This window comes from Motacilla alba, chromosome 4, assembly GCF_015832195.1.
Source record: "Motacilla alba alba isolate MOTALB_02 chromosome 4, Motacilla_alba_V1.0_pri, whole genome shotgun sequence".
NCBI lineage: Eukaryota > Metazoa > Chordata > Aves > Passeriformes > Motacillidae > Motacilla > Motacilla alba.
Window position 1 is genome coordinate 23,216,897 of NC_052019.1, and position 24,096 is coordinate 23,240,992.

General features: G+C 39.5%; 1 protein-coding gene across 15 annotated transcripts in view; it reads right to left on the reverse strand.

The window, feature by feature from the left end:
- Positions 1-24,096, reverse strand: part of APBB2 (amyloid beta precursor protein binding family B member 2) — a 165,861-nt gene that overhangs the window by 91,818 nt on the left and 49,947 nt on the right. For all 15 annotated transcript variants that reach the window (XM_038136347.1, XM_038136357.1, XM_038136346.1 and 12 more), the window contains exons 2-3: positions 17,953-18,041; positions 8,141-8,247 (exon numbers count right to left, since the gene is read on the reverse strand). In XM_038136347.1, the coding sequence (XP_037992275.1) occupies positions 8,141-8,186 (46 nt within the window). In that variant the 5' untranslated portion in view covers positions 8,187-8,247; positions 17,953-18,041. The remainder of the gene's footprint in view (positions 1-8,140; positions 8,248-17,952; positions 18,042-24,096) is intronic.

The following is a 24,096-nucleotide window of genomic DNA, read 5'->3' on the forward strand; positions in this document are numbered from 1 at the left end:
TGCTGCCACAATAATGACATTCCTCCTTTTAGAGCTAAGCATGCTGCCAACCAACTGCAACAGCCCAGCAGCGATGCTGTTTCTGTTCTGGTGGTGCTCTTATCAATGAGGATCCATAAAGCTGATCTCTCTTTATATGGTGTAATTGAGAAAAAAACCCCTTCAGATCTTCAATGAGTTGTAGCACTCCAGTTGAATATGCCTTCTCATTTACCATTTTTTTCCTTTCCCCTTCCCACAAAGCCAGTCAAATTCCTCATCCAGAAAAAAATCCAAGACAAGATGCTTCTCAGAATTAGATTCTAACAGATACAAAGAAAAAAGAAAAATAATAAAAAACTATTCATGACAAAAAGAAAGTGGCTAAATCCACTGTTCCTGTACTTTTTTTAAATTAAGATAGTTACATCTAAATAATCAGTGTATATTTGACTACCTGACTGAAACTTTATATTGCAGAGAACATGGGTCATCTTGTACTACTACAGTACTCCTAGATCAAGTAACCACTTTAAGAAAAAAAGAGCAATTCTTTTATTTATTTAAGGTATTGCCATGACATGCCATAAAGACTAATCCTGCACTTATGAGGGAAAAAACCAAGATGGCTTGCTAAGTCTTCTCCAAATTAAATTCTCTCACTTTAATTAGATTTTTCCCTGTGTGTAGAATGGAACAGTCTGGTAGACAAAACCAGTGTTGTCACAGCAAGAAGATGGAGTCTCTTTTATCTGCTAGCTACTTGTGAGCACAGATAACAAGACCTGTCATTGGATCTATATGTTCACAGCAACATTTGCTAAGTAAATGGCTGTAATGTTTTCTAATCCCGTTGTTTAAATTAAACTGCAGAGCCCTAAAATTCAGCTTTTTAAACTGTCATGTAAATTATTCAACCTCTACAATAAAGATCACACCTTGGACTTATCTGCTAATTTAATATATCCTTAAATATCCTTAATATATATCCTTAATATATATCCTTAATATATCCTTTAAAATATCCTTTAAAATATCCTTACTTTTAATGTAAGTGCTAACACAGGGCACGAGCATAAACATCATTCTCCTTAAACAGAAACAAACTCAGAAATTGTAACCTGAATTTCTGCAACTGAGATGACCAATAAGGCGAGAAGGACTTCTGTATTCTGCAGCTTTAATCTCAAGTGCCATCCAAAAATAACTCACACCAAGCCTGAAGGTAAACAGTGTGTAATCAAAGCTGATGAAAAATACCAAAACAAAAGCAAAATGTAATATGAAACAGAAAGTTAGGATAAGCTGTCTCCATGAAAAAATGTAGCCAAAACGTTTTGTAGGACATGCAGCCTACCCATATGCTTGAAAGGAATCAAGAACCACAGATTTCGCACATAAAATGACTTTGACTGATTCTGACTAATTTTAAACCAGGGATTTTTCAGCTCCACATAAATTTAACTTTGATCAGTTCCTAAATCAGGAAACAGAGCCACTCAAAAGATGATCTATTCCTTACCAGGCTTAAGGAAACCCACAAGGTTCAGGACCAGTTTTCCAGCTGTCTGAAACAGCACTGGACCAATCCCAAGCTCTTTGATCAGGTGACACAGGCACCACAAGCAGGAAGGACATAAAGCACAGGTCACAGCACTAGTTAGAGAAGTAGGTAGAATGTTAACAGACACCCTGTCAGGTGGAATGGTTAAGGTTCCAGCACAGATGCTGTGCTGGGAAAAAAAAAACAAACAAACAAAAAACCAGATAACCAGATTATTATCAGCAACCACCTCCCACACACCTTGTCTGTGGCCCTGCTATTTGGAGCTCACAAATGCTCCCTGTTTCTGCAAAGCCCAGAAACAAGGCTGCATACTCCTGAGCACAATCTGCTTCTCCAAGAACAACTAACTGCATGCACATAAATAAAGACATTTCAGTTTCCCTTTTTAAACTAATTTACTTTAAATTTCCAATGGGCTGGCATCATGATTTCACCTGCTACAACTTAATCTGCCCTCTGAAGCACATATTACAAATTTATGGCTAGTTATACATTAAACTTTTATCAAAGAAGGTTATCTGGAAATGTTTTTATCCTCAGATTACCCAAACTGGTAGCAATAGTTTTGAGCCACCTATTTTACTGCCTCATAGTTGATATCTTAGAACGCATTTGAAAGAGCATTCTGCGGCAAAAATTGTTTCTTTACTGTAAAGTTGTACTTAGTATCAAATTAGACTCTAGAGATGAAAATTTGAAAATTAAACAAATGGAAAATAATCCTTCAGTCGACTCTCTACAAATCTATATGGAAATAAAGAATAAAAGTATGTTTCTATCCAAAGGATCAATATAAAGAACACATCTAATTTCACTAATTCCTAAGTGTTTGCAAATAATTTCAAATTGCTAACAGTAAGTTAGTAACCAGTTAGTTAGACCAGTGAGCAAAAATAAAAAGCCCAAGACACAGACACAGAAAAGAGCACTAGAGTGCCAGCTTTTACACAATGAGACTATCAGGGCTCTCAAGAAAAGCAAATTAAGATTTTGCATGTTGAAAAGATTGTTTGTGTTCCATGTACATTAAAAACATTCTGTATCTCACCTAGGTAAGGTTAGTATATATGTGCACTTATAACTACATCTGCTAAACTGCCTGAAAATTGGACTCACATGTCCTACTCACATATTCCTCACCTCCAGTAAAGGAACAGAGCTCAGGTACATCAAACCAAAAAAAGGTCTCTATATTTCCAGTTTGTTTTTTCATCAAAGGTTGAGCTACAATACTTCTCATTACACAAACATCTCAGCAAGGCTGAAAAGTTCCCTGCAAAGCCACGTGTTGTCTTCAACCAAACTTGAATGGGACAAATCAGAAATATTTCCAAACATACAACAATTTATAAACCAAGTCTTGCAGTACTGCAGAAGCTGACAAAATGCCAAGAGATGACTTTGAAAGAGCCCGACCCTACAGTAACTCTCCCAGTGTCATTATGGTACTAGAACACAGCAATGACCTGAATCCTGGCCTGATGCAGCCAGTAAAGCTCCCTGAGAAGGCTCTGCCCATAGTGCTCATGAACAAAACAAACCACATGCTCGAAACTGAAATCGAACTATCGTGTTTGCTTTATGGTCCTCCATAAACGAAGCAGATCAATCCATAATAAAGTGGAAGGAGAACATATCAGAAAAGCAGCTGCACTTACTGGCATTTATATTAATTACACTGAAGTGTGGCTGAAAGCAGATTCAGTTTCAACAAACTTGGCTGTAGAAGACATTGAACAAGTGGAACAGAACAAACTACCAGCATTACTGGCCTGAACTGCAACATGGAATCTTGAGTTCTTGACATGCTTGCCAAGAATCTCTAGTCTTCTTTCTTATCTACAAACTCGCACATCTTTAGGAGGTATTGACTACCAAAGAAACTAGAGTTTCTGTGAAAGGGGACAAACACGATGCAAGTCTGCTACCGTGGTGGCTTTCCATGACCATATGCAACCCCAAGTGGAATTACAAGGAAACCTTCAGCATCTACCTCTGACTCCCCTGTGAAGAAGAAATTGACCTGTCAGGATCCTGAGATAGGACTACTATTTAATCATGCTAAGGAAATGAATGCATAGGCATTCAGAGCACTACACAGTCCCTAAAGAAAGCTTTCCATCTGCAGGCTCTGAGTCAGCACTTATCTGCCAACAAGAGCACCTGCTTTAGAGCTTCACCAGGATCACTCAAGAGGAAGATGAAGTTCTTATGCCAGCCTCCACACAGCTTCCTAGGAAAGGCAGAAACCAGAGACTTTAACGAAGAGAGCAACACATGTCATTGGGTACTTCTGCAATTTCCACTCCATCAGTTGTCTGTATTCCTGCCTTTTCCTCAGCTATTATGTGGAGCTCTTAAAGAAACTTTACAGAAAAGTGTCATCTGCCCAAGCATGATCTGAGCATCATCTGAATCTCATTTACACCAAGATGTCTTTGTCTGGAAAGAAAAGGTCAGGAGATACAGGGCAGGATTTTGCAGATATAGAATTTTACTGATGCTTCTACCAAGAGCTGCACAGTGCATACACTCCTCCTCCTTGGGGTTAGGTGCCTCTTTGAGTCAGTATTCTGTTATTCTAGGAGCAGCTCCAAGCCCACAGAGCCACACCATGATACATTTTTATACCAACTCATCTTGTGCTAATGATAGCAATGTAATTGTCAGCACTGGCTGCAAGACTGGAAGTTTGGGGCTCATTCAGGGGTTTGCTGTTATTTATGATGTCATCGTTCTCACATTTGTTTCTTTATCTCATTGCAGTGAAGCTAAGCTTTTCCAGTGGTCTCATGAAACAACAGCTCCTTTGCAAGCTCAGTGCAATGAAAGGCTCAGTTGGGCATTCCTTGGAAAGCTGACAGAGACAGAGGCAGAGCAGAAATTTGAGTGTTCCTTATGGGAAATCAAACCCTAAGTTTATAAAATCAACCCTGCTCTTTCTGCCCTCAAGCACTTTGAATCCTTTATAAGAGCAGCTTTATCATGAAGCAGATGATCATGAAGAACCAAGACTCAAACCTCTCTCATCTGCAGTCCAGGGGAGTGCCATCTCATGAGGAATATTTCCTTTCATTGTAATCCTTCATTTATGAATGCTTCAGAAAAATGGCACTCCCCCAAAAAAGTTTGCTTGGGAAAAAAAGTCACCCTCCAGCAGAAGTTTCTGAAATAAAACCTGAGTCAGCTCTAATAATTATATTGCAGAAATCATTCCATATGGACCTTAGGCTGAGTCTCTAATAGGTCAAAAATCCCAAAATCCATCTTTACCTGCCACAAATCAAGAGGATGACTTTAGAGTGGGACATGTGGCACTGCTGTCTGTGGGCAGAGAGGGCTGGTCTTGGAGTTCCAGGTGCAAGCAGGTCCCTTCCAGTCAAAGCTGATGTGCCACTGCAGGACTGAGCCTCCACCCCTGAACACTCCAAAGGTCAGCAAGTGCTGAAAACTGCCACCCACATCCTTCTGTACTGTCTCGCTTCCAATGCCCTCTGAAAAAGGTGGCTTTTTTATTTAAAGCAGTCTCACAAAACTCTGCATTTTTAATTTTTGTTATTATTACTATTATTGTTGTTGTTGCTGCTGCTGTTTAAGCCCTTTGGGAACACTGAATGCCAGCAGGAAGGCACTAGAGTCAAACCCATTTTCTTCAAAACACTTGGTCGGATTTCCATGTCATGCAAAAGACTACAACTAACTAAAATAAATGAGTTGTTATGCTGCGGACAGGATATGTATGAACAAGCCCTTTAAAAAGGTTTTTTGCCAGACATACAAAGCAATTTGTGCACAAAAAAAATAGTATGAAATAAAATTTGAGCCTACCTAAACATCACAAACAGAACCATGTTTTCCCAACAGCTGCTGTAGCCAATGCAGAAAAGTGGAGTTTGTGAGCAAGAATTAGAAAAATATAAATAAAAAAGCTCAGGAGAAATTAATGAAAGAAGTCTGTTTACAAAGCCTAGCTTCTCAGTAGGTGGAGACTGTACATCCATCCTTAGTCTGTATGTTTCCACCAGAAAAATACAGCAAAGAAAGAAAACCCAACAAAATAGCACATGAGGGAGTGTGCAATCAGTACTAGCAGCATTAGACAGTGCCAGGGACATGCCTAAGACTGTTTAGCTTGCTGACAATAATCAAGGGAGATCATTGGTCTCTAATTACACTTTTTAAAAGTCTAAACCTGCAGGCACCTGTTAAATTCACAGCTCTCCAAATTACAACTTAAACACCTTGCTGGTTTTTATACCTTCAGCACCTGTAGAGGAAATGCATTTCCTGGCATTGGGCTTCAAATAAGCCATTTTCTATTTAAACTGTGTTTCCACGACTATAAAACCCTTTGTTATTCTTCATAAGACCACACACTATTCTATCCAATAAATTTATGAAATCCTTCAACAAAATAGTCAATGCTGTTGGATGAAATGGATGAAATGTTACCTTACCATCTAAAAGGCAATACAGCTGCTATACTCCACACAGACCAAATTCTTCCCTTCACAGATTTATCTAGGTATAGGTATATGTACAGACAGAAGGTAAAGTCAGGGACTAAAGCTTAAGGCAGCACCAAGTCCTTGATGTACAACATTAAGATTGCAACAACTGTAAACATGAAATACAGTAACTGAGATGGTGCAATTATTCATTATGCAAAGAACACAAATGGAAAATCCTGTGTTTTACCAGCATTCCCATCAAGATCTAATCTGTTATCAGAGATTTCATTATGATCCACATTTCCCAAATACTAGGCAATTTCAATACCATTATTGCTGGATGTCCAAAACATGTTATGTTAAGCACCAGGAAGCCGCACAAATCATACAGTAACAAAACCAAAAAACAAAGAAAGTTTCCTGGCTTAGAAACCCTGACAGGTTAAAGAAAGGGGAAAGTTAGCTTCACAAAAGCACAAAGCAATCATGAAGTAAGTGTTTTGATATCTCTGTCCACAAACTGAGGGAGTTCTGGTGCCAATTGATTCTGACGCAAGTTTTGGCCCTAGCAGATGAAGGGAGCCCCAGCCTTTCCCCAAGTAAACAATTCTAATTCTTCAACTAGACATCAGGGACAACATATCTGGCTCTTCTTGTAAGAATCTTATGACTATTACTTGTTCTCTCTAAGCAGGAATGAATTTGATTAGATACTTCTACACTAGAATGTCTTAAACATCTGAGCTTTAAGCCTAGGCATGGGACATGAATATCATGTCTGGCAGTACTCCGAGAGGCCACGTTTGAAAGCTAGTGCCCAGAATGAATGTCCAGTGATTCAAACACATCAGTCTAACTCAGTACTCCAGCACTGGACCACCAAAGATTTCTCAAAACTGTAACAACCATTTATTTCCTCCATTGTGGTATAGACAATATCCCTCAAACAAGTTTTTGGACGCAGTATCTGAGCTGGCTCTAATGCACCTTTTTTAACGTGCATCCTTATGATATCTATGATTAGTCTGCAACAGAAACTTACCATGCTTTATTGCTTCCTAGGGTTTAGCCCTGTGGTTAGGCAAAACCCCAAATGTCAGGTTCTAAATGCAGAATCTCACCATGCAGTTCCTCATGTCCAATGGCAAAGCCACCACAGAAGTCCCTGTCCTGCCACAGCTGTCAGCTCTCGCTGCAGTTTACCACTTGAATCAGCCAATGCAAGTATGTGTGGAGCCAGATGCCTGAAGTGGTTGGGGATTATAAACAAGTCTTTTAGGGAACAGAAAGAATGTTACAGAAGTGAGAGCTTATCAAACTGGCTTTGATGCCAAGAAAAGTCTTGTGGGATAGTGTTCATTTGCTACAGCAGAAGGAGGAGTGAATACATAAGTTAACCTACCACAACTTCACCTCAGTAGCCTGAGGGATCAACAGAAAGTGCACAAGAACCAGCAGCAGACTTTTGGAGGTGGGGTGCTACCCCACAGCTCTCCAGGGAGGTCACATCAGCTCACTTCCCATTGTCTGCACTGTGGAACTACTGCAGTGTGGGTGCTGATGGAAGGGGGGAGGTGATAAATTCTAGGAGCTCCCTTTCTGTACTTCTAGAGAAGACAAACTTCAGTAAGGGATGATGTAATACAATCCAATAGGATACAGTTCGGAGGAAGGAAACAATAATATTGAATGATATTTAACCCAAGAATAGAAATAATCTGGGGATTGTTAGCTGCAGTTGTAAGCAATTGAAGCTACAGTGCACAGTGACATTTTAGGCTGAGCTCAAGTAGTTGTTAATTTGAAGGTATCTGGTATTAAAAGCTTGAGATAGATGCGAAGAGGAATAGCAGCTAACTTTAGAACTCTATAATAAACGAAGTTGGAGACCTCGAACACAAACCACAGCACATTGCAGTAGATCTGGTCAAATCACACAGCAAGCCTCTTTTTAAAGTTCTAGAAAATATCTTTGCAGTTTAAACAGAAATCAATATTCTTACCCTTTGGGTACACACACAGAAAGGCTAGCATCGATTAGAGTAAGTCAGCATTCTTTATAAATACTATTTCAAAATTTATAGGCTTAGCAGCCTTTGAAAGCAATAAAGCAACAAATAAATTGTAGCGAGTGCATACGTACACGAGCTGCTTGGCCGATAGTGAGCCCCTGGGTACCGCCTGCCCATAGTGCCCTTCAGCACATTCCCACACTGGCAGCTGCTCCCAAGGTGCAGATCCAAGTTCTTACTGAGGGAGAAGAAAAAACAAGTGAAGATTTAGTACAACAGCTGTATCTTTTTCATTAAAATGCTAATGATCCCTACAAATTCCAGGATAACTACATCTATAAATTATTCAGTCACGATGTCAGAGGAGATGAACTGTTGTGCTATACGTGCAGCACAAATTTATTATTGGTGGTTGGCCTCCATTAATAAGCTCACGTAAATTTTGAGACACAAAGAAATCTCAGGTCATACAGTAGCTTCTTTTGGTCCATGACAGAGAACAACAAACACTGCAAGAAAGAGCTTGCTGTTGGCTTTTAATAGAAATAGCCAGGAGGTGAGATTTAAAAACAATGTTTGTCTTAAATTTTGTGAAGCAATCATTAAGCAATCATTTATGAACTGTTTACTATAGAAGCAAAACTTATCCTTGCTACATAACACTGACTGCTTTGTTCTGTTCTATCCAGCAGTGTTTTCACAGGAATGCAGGCTATTAACCCATGTATCAATTTCCTTGCACCATCAAAACCCTAAACAAACAAAAAATTGCATGGCACGTCTTACAGTCAGTTTGGAATAACAAATCCAAAGTCTTAATTGAAGTGCTACTGAAGCTGTCATATCACTAGTATAAAATATTTCAGTCTAAAACCAAGTCCCATTGTTTTTTTCTTTGGTGTAGGATTTTGTACCAAAACATGACTTTCAGTTGCTTTGCAGCTTTACCTTTTTTTTAGTTTACCTGAATAATCTACAAATTCCCAGATGTCTATCACTATATATTGAATGTCAATATATATTGAATTGTTAAGATATATTCCCTCTTATTTCATTTACTCCCTTGCTGGAAACACCAGGAAAAGCAGCAAATTCTGAGGAGTGTTTTTCCTTACTAATTAAGGTTTTTTAGTGTCTCAGGCTGCAGCTACAAGCACAAACTTGTTCTATCCAGGAAATAAAGAGAAATATCAGGACACAGACAAAATAGCACTGCACTGAAACTGGGAGATCTCCCCAGACCTTCAGGTATGTCAGTTCCCTTACTGAACACAATGCTAGCTTATTCCTGAATTAGATAAGCCTTTTATATATACTGGCATCCATGCAATTCTCTGGTGATATGGTCTGGGAGCCAACACAGACGAAAACTCCATATACAGACATATTTTCAGTCAGATTAGGCTCCTGAAACAGCTGATGGTGGTTGCACAAGTATTGGTAGCTAGTGAGAGCAAGTGGAAAGAATAGGACCATGGCAGCCTGAGCTTAAAATGACTTTAAATGCAATTGCATAACATTGCTACACAGCCTTTGTAGATTACTTCTGAATAGACACCTATAAGGCTGCACACCTGGCAGTCCAAACAGGTGAAGATCTCCATTGTTTTCCAAATCAGTGCTGACAAAGCATGTCCTGTTCAGCTCCCCTCAATGTGGAAAGTTCAGTGAATCAATGAGACAGTACTCTCTTGGCACTAAAAGAATTCTGGCTGTTAAGAAGTGAGTGGTATGCAGTAAAATTAACATTCATTCAAAAATCCCTGCATTTCTTTTGCAGGACAATATGGGACAACTCCTTGCCATGGGTCAAACAGACCTTTACAAGGTTTTTTTTGATGGCCTACTAGCTCAACTCATTGTAAAGTTATGCAAAGAACAAACCTGCAGATGGCTGCTTCCCCTTTGCTGTTTTATAGGAATAAAATTAAAAATACATATTTATTAGTTGAAAAAAATGAAGTCTCTCCTCACCCTGAATCAACCAAATTTGTAACAAAGTACAACAGAACAGTCTCTACCTGTGCAAGGATTAGAAAAGAAAATTACTGAGGGGAAAGCAGACTGTAACAAGAAGCCAGTATTTACCATTCTTTTCCACAGCTTGTGAAAGAGTTTGATCACTATGTATGGAGCTGCAAGATTATTCATTTTTCATAAATGTATTGTTGTCTTTCTAAAAGGTATACACTTTCCCAAAGCAATCTCACTAAATTATATCATATGTCTACAGTTGAGACAGGCTATTCCTTCTGTACCTAGCACCACAGTATTAAAGGGGGCCTTTGCACCATACCATAAGAAAAAATCCTAACAAATAAAAATTAAGACTCACAAACCTTACAATCATGCTCTCAAACAGCTGAAATAAAGTACAATATGATCTTCCTAAGGTAGTGTGCCCATTCTGGGAGCAAACCACTCTTTGTAGAGGTCAGGACTCAAAAGGTATGACCATTTTTAAAAATCACATTTCATAAATCTCAGTGGAAAAGACAACATAAAGATAGATTCTCATTATAGCAAAGGTTTCATCAGTTACTGCATAAAATGTGAACTTCAAAGATTTACAAGATGGATTAAAGTCAACTATCAAAAGCCAATTAAGAAGCAGGTGTCAGACAGTAAGTGAAGTTAAACTGCTCCACAAAATAATAGTGATATGGGGTTGTATGTACCAGAGAGGACAAACCCAGATCAAGACAAATGAAGATGCTGCTTGGGTTTGGTTTTGGGGTTTTTCTGTGGTTTTGTTTGTTGGTTTTTGTTTAGTTTTGTTTTTCCTTAAAAACCATCTTTTGTGGTTCAGACTAGCCAAAGCAACCTCCCATTTCTTCAAACACATCCACTCACAGAGGTGAACCTCGGGGGAATTTCTGCTCTTTAGCAAGCTCAGGGAACTCTTACAGGAATGTGACCAACTTTGTTGGTACCCAAATGCCACAGCTAAAGCATCTGAAAACTAGCCCTTATTTTCCATATATACATCCATGAGACTGATAAATAAAATGGAAGGAGTTTTCAAATGTTGCTTTTGAAAAATCCCCATATCATGCATTGGTTTGGATTTGGTTTTATTTTTAACTGTACACAACTGAGACATCCTCAACTCCACATAAACCTGAGTTAAACCTGAATGTACCTGATAAGTCAGATCAAGTCTTCATATTAGTTTTTAACCTGTTGGTTCACATTTGTTTTGTAGCAAGTATGTTTCTGAACTGTTTTCTGTGGTTTTTTTGCTTATTATTATACTGCAAAATTGCTTAAAAATGTTTTAAGATGATTTTTCCATCTTTATGGTTGAATTTAAAACTACATAGACACAAATAGACATATAGCCTTATGGCTTCTCTTCAAGAAAAATTTGATATAGCTCTGCCTAAAGTTGTTTTGTTTTTTTTTTTATTCTCCTTCCTGATAATCTTCACTGATTCCTTTCAGGTGGCCATCCCCACTCTGCAGCAGTTACAGAGAACCATGGAAACAAAACCTGAGCATCAGCACTGCATACCTGCTACCCAGGGAGCACCTGAAAGCACTTCACCTCAGGCCCAGTCCCTTTTAGGAGCCCTGGTGACAGAGGTACCAGCTACTCATCATCACACATAATCTGGACACACATCATCTTGGAAAGATGCCATGACTTTCAACTGAGACTGTCATCTTCCTAAGCCATTTTCTTTACAGAGCTTTTCTTGCAACTCTTCCACATTTCTCAGGTTTTATGACTGCTACATAGAAGTTTCATTTAACTTGTACTCATGTTTTGATACTAAGAAAAAAAAAAAAAACCCAAAAGACAAACTAAATTCTGGTGGTCTTTGTGACTTGTTTTTTTCCAATGACTAAGTCAAACCAAGAGTTCTATCTATATAGCTGGCACACAGAATCCAGTTTACTTGAATTCCCTTTTGTTTCAGAAAAAAAAAATCACACACCAATCTGCATGCTATTAATGGCCATTAAATCTATGTTGTGTTTCACCCAAATTTATTTTTTCACACATGCTGCTGCTTATGAGGTCAGCTGACTCCTTGACCTTTCCTGGTTTTCTAGAAGCAACATTTGCTATAAATACATTTGTGTTCATATATAGGTACATTCATATTGGCTGCCCTAATCTCATATACAAATTGTTGTACAACCTACCCTCACATACCCAAGAAAAAGCATATGAAAAAAGGAGATGACTGCAAATTAGCTACAGAAGTCATCCAACTGTGACTGACTACATCACTCAACACTTGCAAGGAACAGCTGCACACAGTGTGGGGAAAGAAAAGGTTATGGCATGATGTTTCTCAGGGGACAGCTACTCAAGAAATCACACTCCAGCACTCCCTGTATGATATTCTGACAAACAACACAATCCTACCTTCCAAGTCTTGCTTTGAATACCAGGAAATAGGTCTGCTAAGGAATAGGTAAGAGGAATGCTGTGCATTGTTTTAAAAGCACATACAGGCCACAGGTCCTATACAAAACAGATCCATTACAGCAAAGGGTTCAGACACTGAAAGAGGCTAATCTGGGGGGGGGGGAATTTAAAAATTGGTCTGTAAGACTGGTGGATGGCTCATTTTAAGAAATCACAATTCAATATACAACAGATTTTGTGTACATAGTTGCATATATAATGCAAATTTATTGTTTTTCACTTTTTCTGCATTCAAAGTATTGACTGGCAGCATTATCTGTTGGACAACAGTAGCAAAACACAATTCAAACAAGCAAGCGAAGTGCCAGCCAGGCCATTAGGAAGTTGTGCTGCTGACTTCTGCAGACACCCACAGAGACAGCACTTTCATTTTCTGTACTAGGAACAGCTGTTGGACATGGATCTCTCACATCAAACTGCCTCTTGGAGAAAGCACAATGTTGTCTACCAGCTACATCTCCTGTATCATTGCATATTTGACCTTTTGGGAGGTCATCAACAATTCCTAACCAATAGTTTCATCTAATAACTACCTACAGTTTTTAAAAACAGGTATTTTCATTTCAGGAACATTTTTTCTCAAGTCTTCATTTACCAAAGAGTCTTCATCCATGCTTCCAGTTTTGTCTGGCAGTGCTCACACCAAGGAGGTTATGCTGTCCCCTCCACCTGCCTTTGCTGAGAGGCAGAGCCACCCTGCTCTCCAAAGAATTCCCTCCCCCATCAGCTCCGCTTGCTGGTGCAGGATTAAAGTTTTCCGGGAGCCGGAAAGACAAGAACAGTCCCACAGACAAGAGGATGTCCTGCCTGCACTCCAGCCCTGCTGCAGCTTCTGTGCTTTTACCACACTCGGACCTGACGTGCTCAGATATCTGGAAAGTCCTGTCCGGCCCAGAAAGTCTGGCAACTCCATCACTTCTCCTTCCAACAAATTCTCAGTACTGAAATTCTTGTTGCATGCAGACATTCTTGCCTGCATTTCTATGTCCTGTATACTTTCTGGCTGCCTTTGTGCTTCTAACTCCTCCCCTAACAGGTTCTGATTTGGGATGCTTTCCCTCTTCTCCATAACCGAGAAGTCCTTCTTGAGGGCTTTTCTTTTTCTTGGTCATCCTTTCCAGGTACTGTGCCACCCACCTGTTTAGTTGAGGTTCCCATACACCATGTGGGGATGGATGCTATTATTTCCCACTCTGTTCTGGAGGATATCATCACTGATAATCCCTTGAACAAATTCCCTACTGTTTAAGGCTTTATGATACAGACCCTAAACTCACCAAACGCATGTTTTTCTGAAATTTAGCCTTTTAGTACTTCTGCAGCCAGATCACATAGAGCAAGCTGAATTCAAAACATTCATGGTCCCCTGACCATAGCACCCTGCACAGACAATACATACTTTCTCAGTAAAGCACACATGCTTTTTACATTTATTTTATATTATCATAGAGCAGATTTTGTTCACCAAACAGTAACAGAAACATCAGGACATTCTGTGCATAACTACATATATATTTTAACACAAAGGAATGCACTGTCTATAGCACTTGGAAGTTTGTTAAAAATAAGCTAACCTCATTCACTCAGTGCATCTATCTGAACTGGTATCAGTTAGTGATCTCAATTTTACTTGCTCCTTGGTAAGGATTTGTTACATTAGAAGTAATGTTGCCCATTAAAAAGAAGAACTGCAGTGCTCTGAGCCCCTGGGGCTGCAGCAGGTTGGGCTGTGTGCCAGAAGGAAGCCTGGCAAGCCAAGGAGCTGTGGGAGTGCAAAGGCATTACACAATCAAAGCAGCTATCACTGGGTAACACAGATCTCCCTACAAAGCCTGAACCAAGAGGGCAATATTTCTGACATATAGTCTGAACCTCATTTACACCAAGATCCATGGAAAGTATTTTTCAAAGCTGACTGTTTGGTAAAAACAGTATTTCTAAATGAGAAGGTACTTATTTCTTCTGAAGTTAGAGATGGCACTGTGCTCTTGCATTCTGTGAGAAGCCTTCCAAGCACAGCTAGGTTTTCTGTTGCAGCATTTCACCACTACTCTCCACTTCCATCTTCCTTGTATTTTGTAGGAATCAACACAGCATTGCTGCCACCCATCCAAGAACAGATGCAAAAATTGGAAGCTGAGACAAAGCAGAACCAGATTCTCCAGAAAAATGTTGTCATTTCTGCATTTGCCAACTCTCTATTAACTAGGGTGAAGAGCTACAACTTCTCTCCAAAGTGCTCTATCTGCTAAACCCCAAAATTTTGTCAACTGTCCAGACAGAAAAACAAAACCCAAACCTACCACCTTCTAGATCTTGCTAGTATCCTTCATTAAATACTGAAAAGTAAGAGAATGATTTTTTTTTTATTACCCAATACAAAAAATCCCCAGCTTATCCATTTTGTCCAATTTCATCTTAATGATCTAATCTAAACTCCCCGTGTTCTAGTCTTTTAAGAGCACAGCAGAACCCACCTACTGCTTGAAGAATGGGATTTCAATCCAAAGCTGTTTCTAACTGCCATGGATGCTAGAAAGCCCTCCAAAGACAAGAGACAAACAAACCATATTATGCAGGAATTGTAGCTTTACTCAAATGAAAAAGTATTTGAAACCCATGTGTAGCATACTGAGATATGGGCAGCCTTTCTGGATGTTCAATGACAGAGACTCGCATCTGAATCCAGTTTATACTAACGTCAGTCACCCAAATCTCTTGCATAAATAGAAGACTAGTAGTGAGACAGACCCTCGCTAGGGCTCTTCAGTACTTTCTGCAAAGCTAAGGATGACAGTCATTTAGAATAATGTAAGCATATTCCTGGGTGCCTTCTTCCTTCACAACCCATATTGTATTGACAACTGCCAAAAAACAACATAAACTTTTCCTAAGCTGAGATGCAATGTGCCATTGTTTATCTGGGGACAATGCAGCGAAAAGGATTTTCAGCATCCAAAAAAAAAAAAAATTAACTGATTCACATATCAACATATGGTTCCTTATCTGCAGTTATCACCTAAAAGTTCTGCCTTTCTTGATGGGAGAACTTATTCTTAAAAAAAATAAATTTAAACATCTGTCAGAATAATCAAAATAGTTTCATGTTGTTGTTCACGCTTCATAATCCTAACTCAGCCAAAAATAATCACATTAAATATTGTACAATTCTATTTAAAAAGCAATTTATTTAATACTTTCTAAAATACTGGTAATTTTTACCTCATGGTGTCTTTTTTTCATTTTTTGACAAATAAGATGAGTATGGGGACAATACTACCTCAAGACAATCAACCAGCTATGATTCAATTGTTTCTTTTTAGGTTTCTCCTCTCCAGAACACCCTCTTCCCCCACATCTTGCACACAAGGCAAGAGCTGAGTCCTTTGTTTGCAAGAGCAGCTGCTACCAATAGAGCAAGAAATTTCTTTATTTTTGATAACATCATATACTAAGGTAATGCAAAAGGATGAATCATGTCCTACACTACCTACTACTACATCTTCTGTTACCAGTGGCAAAAGCAATGATGAATGATGGCAGCACTGGGAGCAGAAACACAGGCTTTGCCTGCTACAAGTGAAGAAGTTCCCCCAGGGTTTCCTTCTCATCCTATTGCTAACAGAATCAAGCACCAGAAAATTGGCCTGATTTTGTGAATAACATAAATCTTCAACAAACAGGCAGGAGCTTTTTTCAGTCCTAATCATTCTATGGCCCTGTGATTTTAAGAGATGATAACATAACAGGAACTTTGTGATGGCTGGTGCTGATTAATAACTTGCATGGCAACTCTGTGTTTTAGAGGAATATTGCTCTGTTCCCATGTAAGAGTTGAGGGTCTGTCCAGTAGGTATGGAGACTAAACAATAACCTGGGAAGACAAGTTGCATCTTTAGCCCAGCCTCCTGTATTACAGCATGTGAGTCTGCTTGATTAAAATTCATGAAAACCATGAAGATCCTGATGAACCCTGAAACCTTCCAGAAGCCCTTAAAAGATGTCTTTACTGGACTGGCTAAAACATTCCCATCTCACATAACTACCCACAAGCATGACACTAGCCCTTGCTGGGTGGAGTTCCATCATCCTCTTTGCACAAAGACTCATTTAATAAGAAATATGTCACTGGAGTATAGCTTTACGTAGGGGCAGAAAAACAAAACAATCAAAAAATGCCCAAAATCATAAAGATCCATGAAGTTCTTCTGAGTGAGAAGAAAATTCTCTAGGAAAAGTAACATGCACCATGAAAAACCATTTTCTAAATCAATGTCTAGGTGCTAGCATTTATCTTCTCTCTGCATATTTACTAACCAGCTAAAGAGGAAACCTACAGGATAAGAGTTTGCAGCTGTGCATCCCACAAGTAAAGCAAGAACTTAAGTCATGTGTGAGATTTGCTCAGTGGCTGACAAGGCTGGCACACAGCTGAAAGCTCTGCCAGGTCACCTCCATCCATTAGGACTGTACTAAGTAACACTCTTGGAAGGATCACATCAGCAAAAGCCCAAAAGAGTGCTGCTGCATTTCAGAAACTTGGAAAGGCAATAGTGATGGAAAAAACTTCCTGCCTCTATCAGCAAACACAGCAGTCTCTCCACAGAGCTCTGCCAGTACAACTACTTGTATAGCACAGACCAAGAGACAAGCTCAGCCCAAGTTAACCAGCTAACAGCACTTGCTTTGTGGGCAGACAGCTCCAGACTTCTCACATACCTTATTTCAGAAGACAAGAAACCCTGCTGGCTTGCCAGGTCCTGGGAAATACATCCCCAGCCTGGTAAATTCACATGAGAAGGAAGGGAAAGCCATGGCATCAGATGCTGCTGGGGAGCATGACACCAGATAATCTCTCCACACACGCAGCCTCAGCTGGAGTCACAAAGCTCTGTGTCTGTGAGCCTCCCTCCCACTCCAAGAGCCACAGAGAACCATGTGGATACATCACAGGAGGCTGCACAGAACACTGATATCCAGCACAGGCGTCTGCATTAACAGATAGCATTGTTGACACCACAGAGGAACAGCTCTGCTGTGAAACACCTCTGCTGAGTAGAGCTTTCTCCCACATGAGGTGGCAGAGCAAGTTACAGTACAGCTAATCTGCAAAAATGGACACACCAAGAACTCTTGCTGGAGTACTAGAAGAACTGGACTGCCACTGCTCATGAATACCATGATAAACAATGTAAGTACTACATAGAAATACAGGTACTGTATTTCTAGATATAATATAGATATATTATAATATATAATATTATAGATATATATAGAAATAATATATCAATATATTATATATAATACAGAACAATTTATATAATATATAAAATAATAATATAAATATCTAAATATAAATAATATAAATACATATAATATAAATATAAATACAGGTATTGCATTTCTGTGCTCAAACTTCAGCGTTTAAGATGTGAGACATGAAAGGTTCAGAAAGAGTGCCCCCACCCTAGAGGATCCCCAGATATGGAGCAGGTTACTCACTCTTCCCAGCTCCTTGTGGAAAGCCTGTACAAGAGCACCAAGTTCTGGAGCACCAGCACCCCCTCCAGTCACTGCAGAAATCAGGCAAGCTGCAAAACAAAACCAAATCATATATTTTAATTTATGAAGAGTCAAGAGGGATTAATGAAAACGACTGAGCTTGCAAAGATGCAGGATACCAGAAGAAGCAGCAGGAGCCTGGGAATCAGAGGAGCAGTGACAAATGACTGAGTAACCTAAGCAGCCACCTTCAGTTTACATCCTTAAAGCCATCCATGTTCTACAACGTGCACACAGGAGAACTAAAAGCAGAACAGAGGATCACAGTGCAGGGATCTTCCCAAACCTAGCAGGTGTCACTACCTGCTGCCAGGCTATGGCACCTCAGGTAGGTAAGAGACACATTGCAAAGCACGCTTTAAATTCTCTCTCTATCCACTCTGCAACACAGAGCTGCAGTTTTCCCCTGCACGAACACCAAATATCATGAAGAAAATTAATCCAGATGACAGACATGAGTCTGAGTTATGAAAAAGCAGCAAGAAGTGCTCAGTAAACAATAAGTTCATAAAGAATCATGTTTTCAATTATGTTTGCGTTCAGTAGACATCAAGTATATAATTTATTTTTGCAATGTCTGTACACTGCACCACAGTCATTTTACCCCTGGCAAGTGGTTACATTAATGCTGTGGCATATGGTACTGAAAAATATACATGTATTTTTCAGTACCAAATGCCACAAATATACCAAAATATATATAAAACCTCACAGAATGAGGTTAGCCTCCCATCAAAAGATTCTCCAGCAGCAGCAACATATCTGTCAGTCAAACTATGTTCTAGGATTCAGGGTGGTGTTCAACTTTTTGTTTGTTCCCCACGCAGAGAAAATAAATATGCAAGACCAAAGATACAAATCTCATCTGCTGTAGAGCTTATGTAATATTTTTTTCTTTATTAAAGCAAAAACCAGGGTAAATCAAGCCAAATTATATTTCATTTTAAGGGAGGTTTATGTTTTTCTTTTTTCTTTTTAACAGAAACCCAAGAACTATAAATCCTAGAAAGCGCTGAGACAAAACAGATCATTTAAGAGAGCTAAACACATTCTTGCTAAAAATATGTATTTGTCCTTTGAAACTTGGAAATAGAACTTATTAAAGCTAGATAAAAAGTAATTTAAAATATAAAGCTTTAAAAAAATAAAGAAAGCATACTCACTTTATTTTCAATAATAAATTGTTTAAAAAAACATTCTTCAGGAAGAAAACATACCAATGCTTATTAAACTAATATTCTAACCCGATTTGGCACATTTGTGCACTTCTGTATCTGATGATCAGATTTCAGTATTCAAGAGAGAGGAAAAAAAAGAGGGAGAGAAAGAAAACACACGTGTTGTTAAAAGCTTTCTACTAGGAAAGCCAAGAAACCAGGAAGTTCCTGCTGAGATACATGGGTTTATAGAAACAAAACTTCCTGGGTCAAGCACTGAGACCCCAAACTTCTTCACAGGCTAAGCATACACGGCAGCTTTTCCAAATAATTTAAAAGGATTTCTTCCCAACATAATCAAAAAGATGCATCTGTCTGTCATGGCATTGTCATTTTCATAATTAATTGTTTTCATCCTATATATCAAACTTGTTCTAAACCATGCCTAGAGTAACTGCAACTGTAACAGTAATCAAATCAATAAGCTCCAAGATAATAAAATAATCTCAAACTCAAAATCTTTTTACTCCTGAAAGGAGACAGTTTTTTGACACAAACTAAGATAAGGTCAGCTGCCAGCTCTGAGATCAGAGGAAAGACTGAAACACAAAATACAGGTCTCAAAGGTAGGAATGACCAGCCTATGCAACAAAACAGCAAACAGAAAATTGCAAAACAAAGTTCCATCAACAGATATTTGACCTCTGACCAAATAGGATCTTAACACTGATGGCATAAATTCCTGAAACTGTGCTGCCACACACCCAACATTTTCTATTTCCCAGTCGAGAATCCACCACCCTGAGTATTTTTCCTTTCCTCTGAATCCTGCTGAAAATGTCCACTTCTCCACCCACATTTTTACCACATTGCCTGCCTTGAAAATTGGCAGACTTGAAAATGAAGAGAGGAATCTTTTTTCATCCTGTTTATAAATCTTCATATTTCAAGAAAGACTCAGCCAATAGTGGAGCCAGCTCAGCTCCCAGACCTATGCAAGCAGCAATAACTCATTTAGGGCTTTATTAAAAGCAGCAAATTGAAAGGCAGTAACATGCAGGCACTGACACCCTTAGTAGAGAAGTAATTAGCAAATGTTTAAAGCCCACAGATGACAAAACAGTAAATAACATTACCATTACTGAAACAAACAACTGGCTGGTTGAGGTAATAATAGGTGCAAGTTAAAAAAGTTAAATTGTCCTTATTTTCTTCTTTTGCAAAAATGGGGTGATGGCTACATATATTTAAATGGGATTTCTGGGTACTTGGATTTCCATAGGACACAGACCTGCAATCCTGTCTTCACCTAGCCTAAGAAAGAAGTGATGTCACAGAAACCAGTGTGAAAACTGATCTTGAGCACATTACAGAATTTCAGCTAGAAATAATAAAACCAAACAGAAAACACCAGTCAGCATAGAAAAAAAATGGGAATTATTGCTCTTCCTGAGAAGCTAGAGCAAAACATACTTTTGTACATGTCTCCAAACAGACTTCTATCTGACAGACTCCCCATGGATTTGTAACATTTAAACTCAGGCCAAATCTACTTTCTTGAGGTTTAGCAGGAATTTACCAATCTAGGAATCACTGCAGCTTCTTCCTTCTTCCCCACTGCAGCTTGTGCCTGGTGGCTTCCTGCTAACAGCTAAGAGGGTAGCTTGTTTTACAGTTCTCCTTTCCAATTCCTTGTTATTGGTAAGGGACTTGAAAGTTCAGGTCTCAAAAGAGGGCAGGTTTCAAATCACCAAATTTCAGCTGGAGTTATTCAGTACGAAAATCAGTTCTTTACTTTAGAAACTCTTTCTCCTGAAGCACACACACTAGATTAATGGTGGGTCGCTCAGCAATAACATTGTGGGGGTTTTTCTGTCCTTTTATAATAAAATAACCTGCACCACCAAGATCTTCAGGTGTTTCTATTGACATTGAATGAGGAACTCTGATTTAAATCCACCTACATCTTAAATCTGACACAAAAAATCAAAAATATTCATCAACTCTTCTCCCCTGCCCAATGGGCAACTGCTTCTCAGATGGGCTGCAGAAAAGAGCAGACTGGACCTGGGTGTGGGATATCTGTCCAGGGAGAGCAGCAGATAGTCTTCTACTTCTTCACATTGAAAGCTCATTCTATATGAAAATAAATCCATCTATTTGAATCAGTGAATACAAATTCTAAGAATGTTATCATTCTGGAGCACTCCTCCTGTATCCATTACAGTAATGGCAATATATTGCTATTGGACTGCAAACCTTTTTGTTGGGCAGGATAAAAGGGTGCAAAAGTCAGTAGGAATCCAGTTGCTCTGGGAAAAATAACTACAGACTGCATAATTCCTGCACTTTTAGACTGGAAGCACAGTTATGAGCTCATGTGTGAGATTGAGGCTATTACGTATGTACAGAATTCAGCATACAGAGCTGAGTGAACTAGCATCAGAACAAAACTTGTGACAGTTTTCATCCTGCAGCTTCCTTTGGGCATGCACAGACATGCAGACACGCCACATTCCCATTATCAGACTGGGAGCTCTACCTTAAATTGTCTTTTAAACAGCAATCCCAGGATCCTACATACCCCTCCATTAAAATTCACCTCTTCTTTCAATTTCTTAATAGAAGAAAGAAGTCATCCAATGTAACATCAATAATTAATAAGTACAGCATGGCCATCTATTTTAGGGATATATTTTTTCTCTTTCCTTCTAGAAAGTACATTAACTGTGTCTAACTTCAGTCCATCAGACAGCCTCCCAGAAAGCCTCAGCAAGCAACCACCCCAAGAACCTGGGCTGCTGGGGTTTGTTTCCAAAAGGAGAGAAGAGCTTCATTTTTTATGAGGCTTCTAGGGGTCTTAGTCTGGAAATAGTATAGAAACAAACAAACCTCAACAAAACAGCCTGACAACCATGGGGGACTCTCATAACATAATGATGGCTAAAAAACTCATTGAAGATGGGGTGGAGAAGGCTGCTGTCACACCCCAAGAATTCCCTGACACTTTCAGCATCTACCTTTCTGTGCATCCTACCTTCTTTGGCAGTAGTTTTTACCAGATCCACAGAAGGAAGCATCAAACACATTAATTCACTTACTGCCCTAGGGGGCCAAAAGGAAAATTGCATCACTTGGATGGTTTTACCTTCCCAAATTTTTGAAGGTCAGGAAGAAGCCTTTCTTTCCCAACTAGCAGATAAAACACTGAAATGCACATGGCACTGTTTTATTTATGAACCCTGACAAGCCCAATGAAACTGAAGATATCTGGTATTCCACTATTGGCAGGAAGGGTCCCTCTCTTCCCCTTCAGGTTAAAAAGCATATTCTGGGCACCCTCCTGGAAAGGGCAGGTGGAGATCTCAGGTCCCCCTGGGACACAGGCAAGTGTCCTTTGCTCCCTGCTCCCCACAATGAAGACTGACCAGGGGTCACTGCAGAGGAGACTGTGAGGAGGGAAAGTCTCAATATTGATGAAGGATAGTCACGTCTCCTCCCTTCCTCCCTTCATTTTAGTGATTCTTCTATTTGAAAATATCCAAAGCAGATACTAAAATGTGGTTTTTGTTCTTCCTTTTAAGGTTTTGATCAGAAGGTGGCACGTGCGGGTGCGACTAACACATTTATGCCACTCTGGCCCAAAACTCTATTTTCATTCTCCTCACCACTGCCCTCAAAACACTTATGCAGACCTTCACGTTGCCAGTGACTGCTCCCAAACACCAGGGTATTACTTCAGTCCTCTGGCTGCGTGACTTACTGCTTTTCTCAAGTCTTATTGTTTGCTGAACTGTGCTGCACAGACACCAAAGCAGAAGAAAGCAAAGCACTGGGGGACACCGAAGCAGAATTCATCTTCAGCCTTGGAGTAGTTGATATCTCCCAGTGCACAGCACTGGCTTCAGCTCACATGGTTCTGTCACATTGTGCACTCCAAAAAGCCCACTTTGAATTGTGTTCTCCCACTATAGTTACACACAAATCATACTACCTCACCATTAAAAGCTTTCATGGGAATACCCTACACTTACAGCCTGAGAGAACTGGTATTTTCACTAGTGACTAATTCAGCTTTCTAAGGGTGAACCAGACAGCCAGGGCAAGGAGTTCCAGAGAGACATATGAGAGAGACATATGCTGCTCTGGTGTGAGGTCTCAGCACACATACATCCCATGTGCAAAAGCCATTGGAATAGGGAAAGTTTAGAAACATCCAGAACCCAGCTCCAGCAGTTCAGGGCCCTGCCTGAAGCAGGTTTGCAATGTGCTGAGCATCATCCCAGCAGCACAACGAAGCCTTGTATCTCCCTTCCTGTCCCTAAGCCCACTCCTTTCCAGCTTTCAGTATCACTGCAACCATGGCTCACAACAAGAACCAGACAATTCCTGCTAGTACAGAACTGCCTGAGCAAACATCTGGGCTGAGGCTGACAGTCTCTGGGATGTTATGCCAAAAGCACAGCACAATCAGCACGGGTACATTATTGTTCAACAGCAACTCTTCAATCAAGTACCACTGCAGCATGTTTTCCCCTCAGCAATCAAGCCATATTTTCTGTTTCCTCATCTGCCCTGACCCAAATTTTAGAGCTCACAAAAGCCCAACACACAATTTGCTGATAGCACTTTAGCAGTGAAACAAGTATGCTTTGAAAACACTTAAGCAGCTGAGTTAAAAAGAATTTTAAAAACCTTAAAAGTAGAAATAAAAACTTCAATCAATATTTGAAAACAAAGCAGTCTGGAATTTCTCTCCAAAAATCTTATTCTTAGCACAAGGGGGTGCAGCACAACTAGATGAACAATTTTTGAATATATTTTAGGAATAACTTTCACACAGGCATCATATTTTGAAGAAGGAATTGAAAGCAAATATATGTGACAGAGACCAACCATGAGGGTTAGAAGCAACTGAAGATGCTCT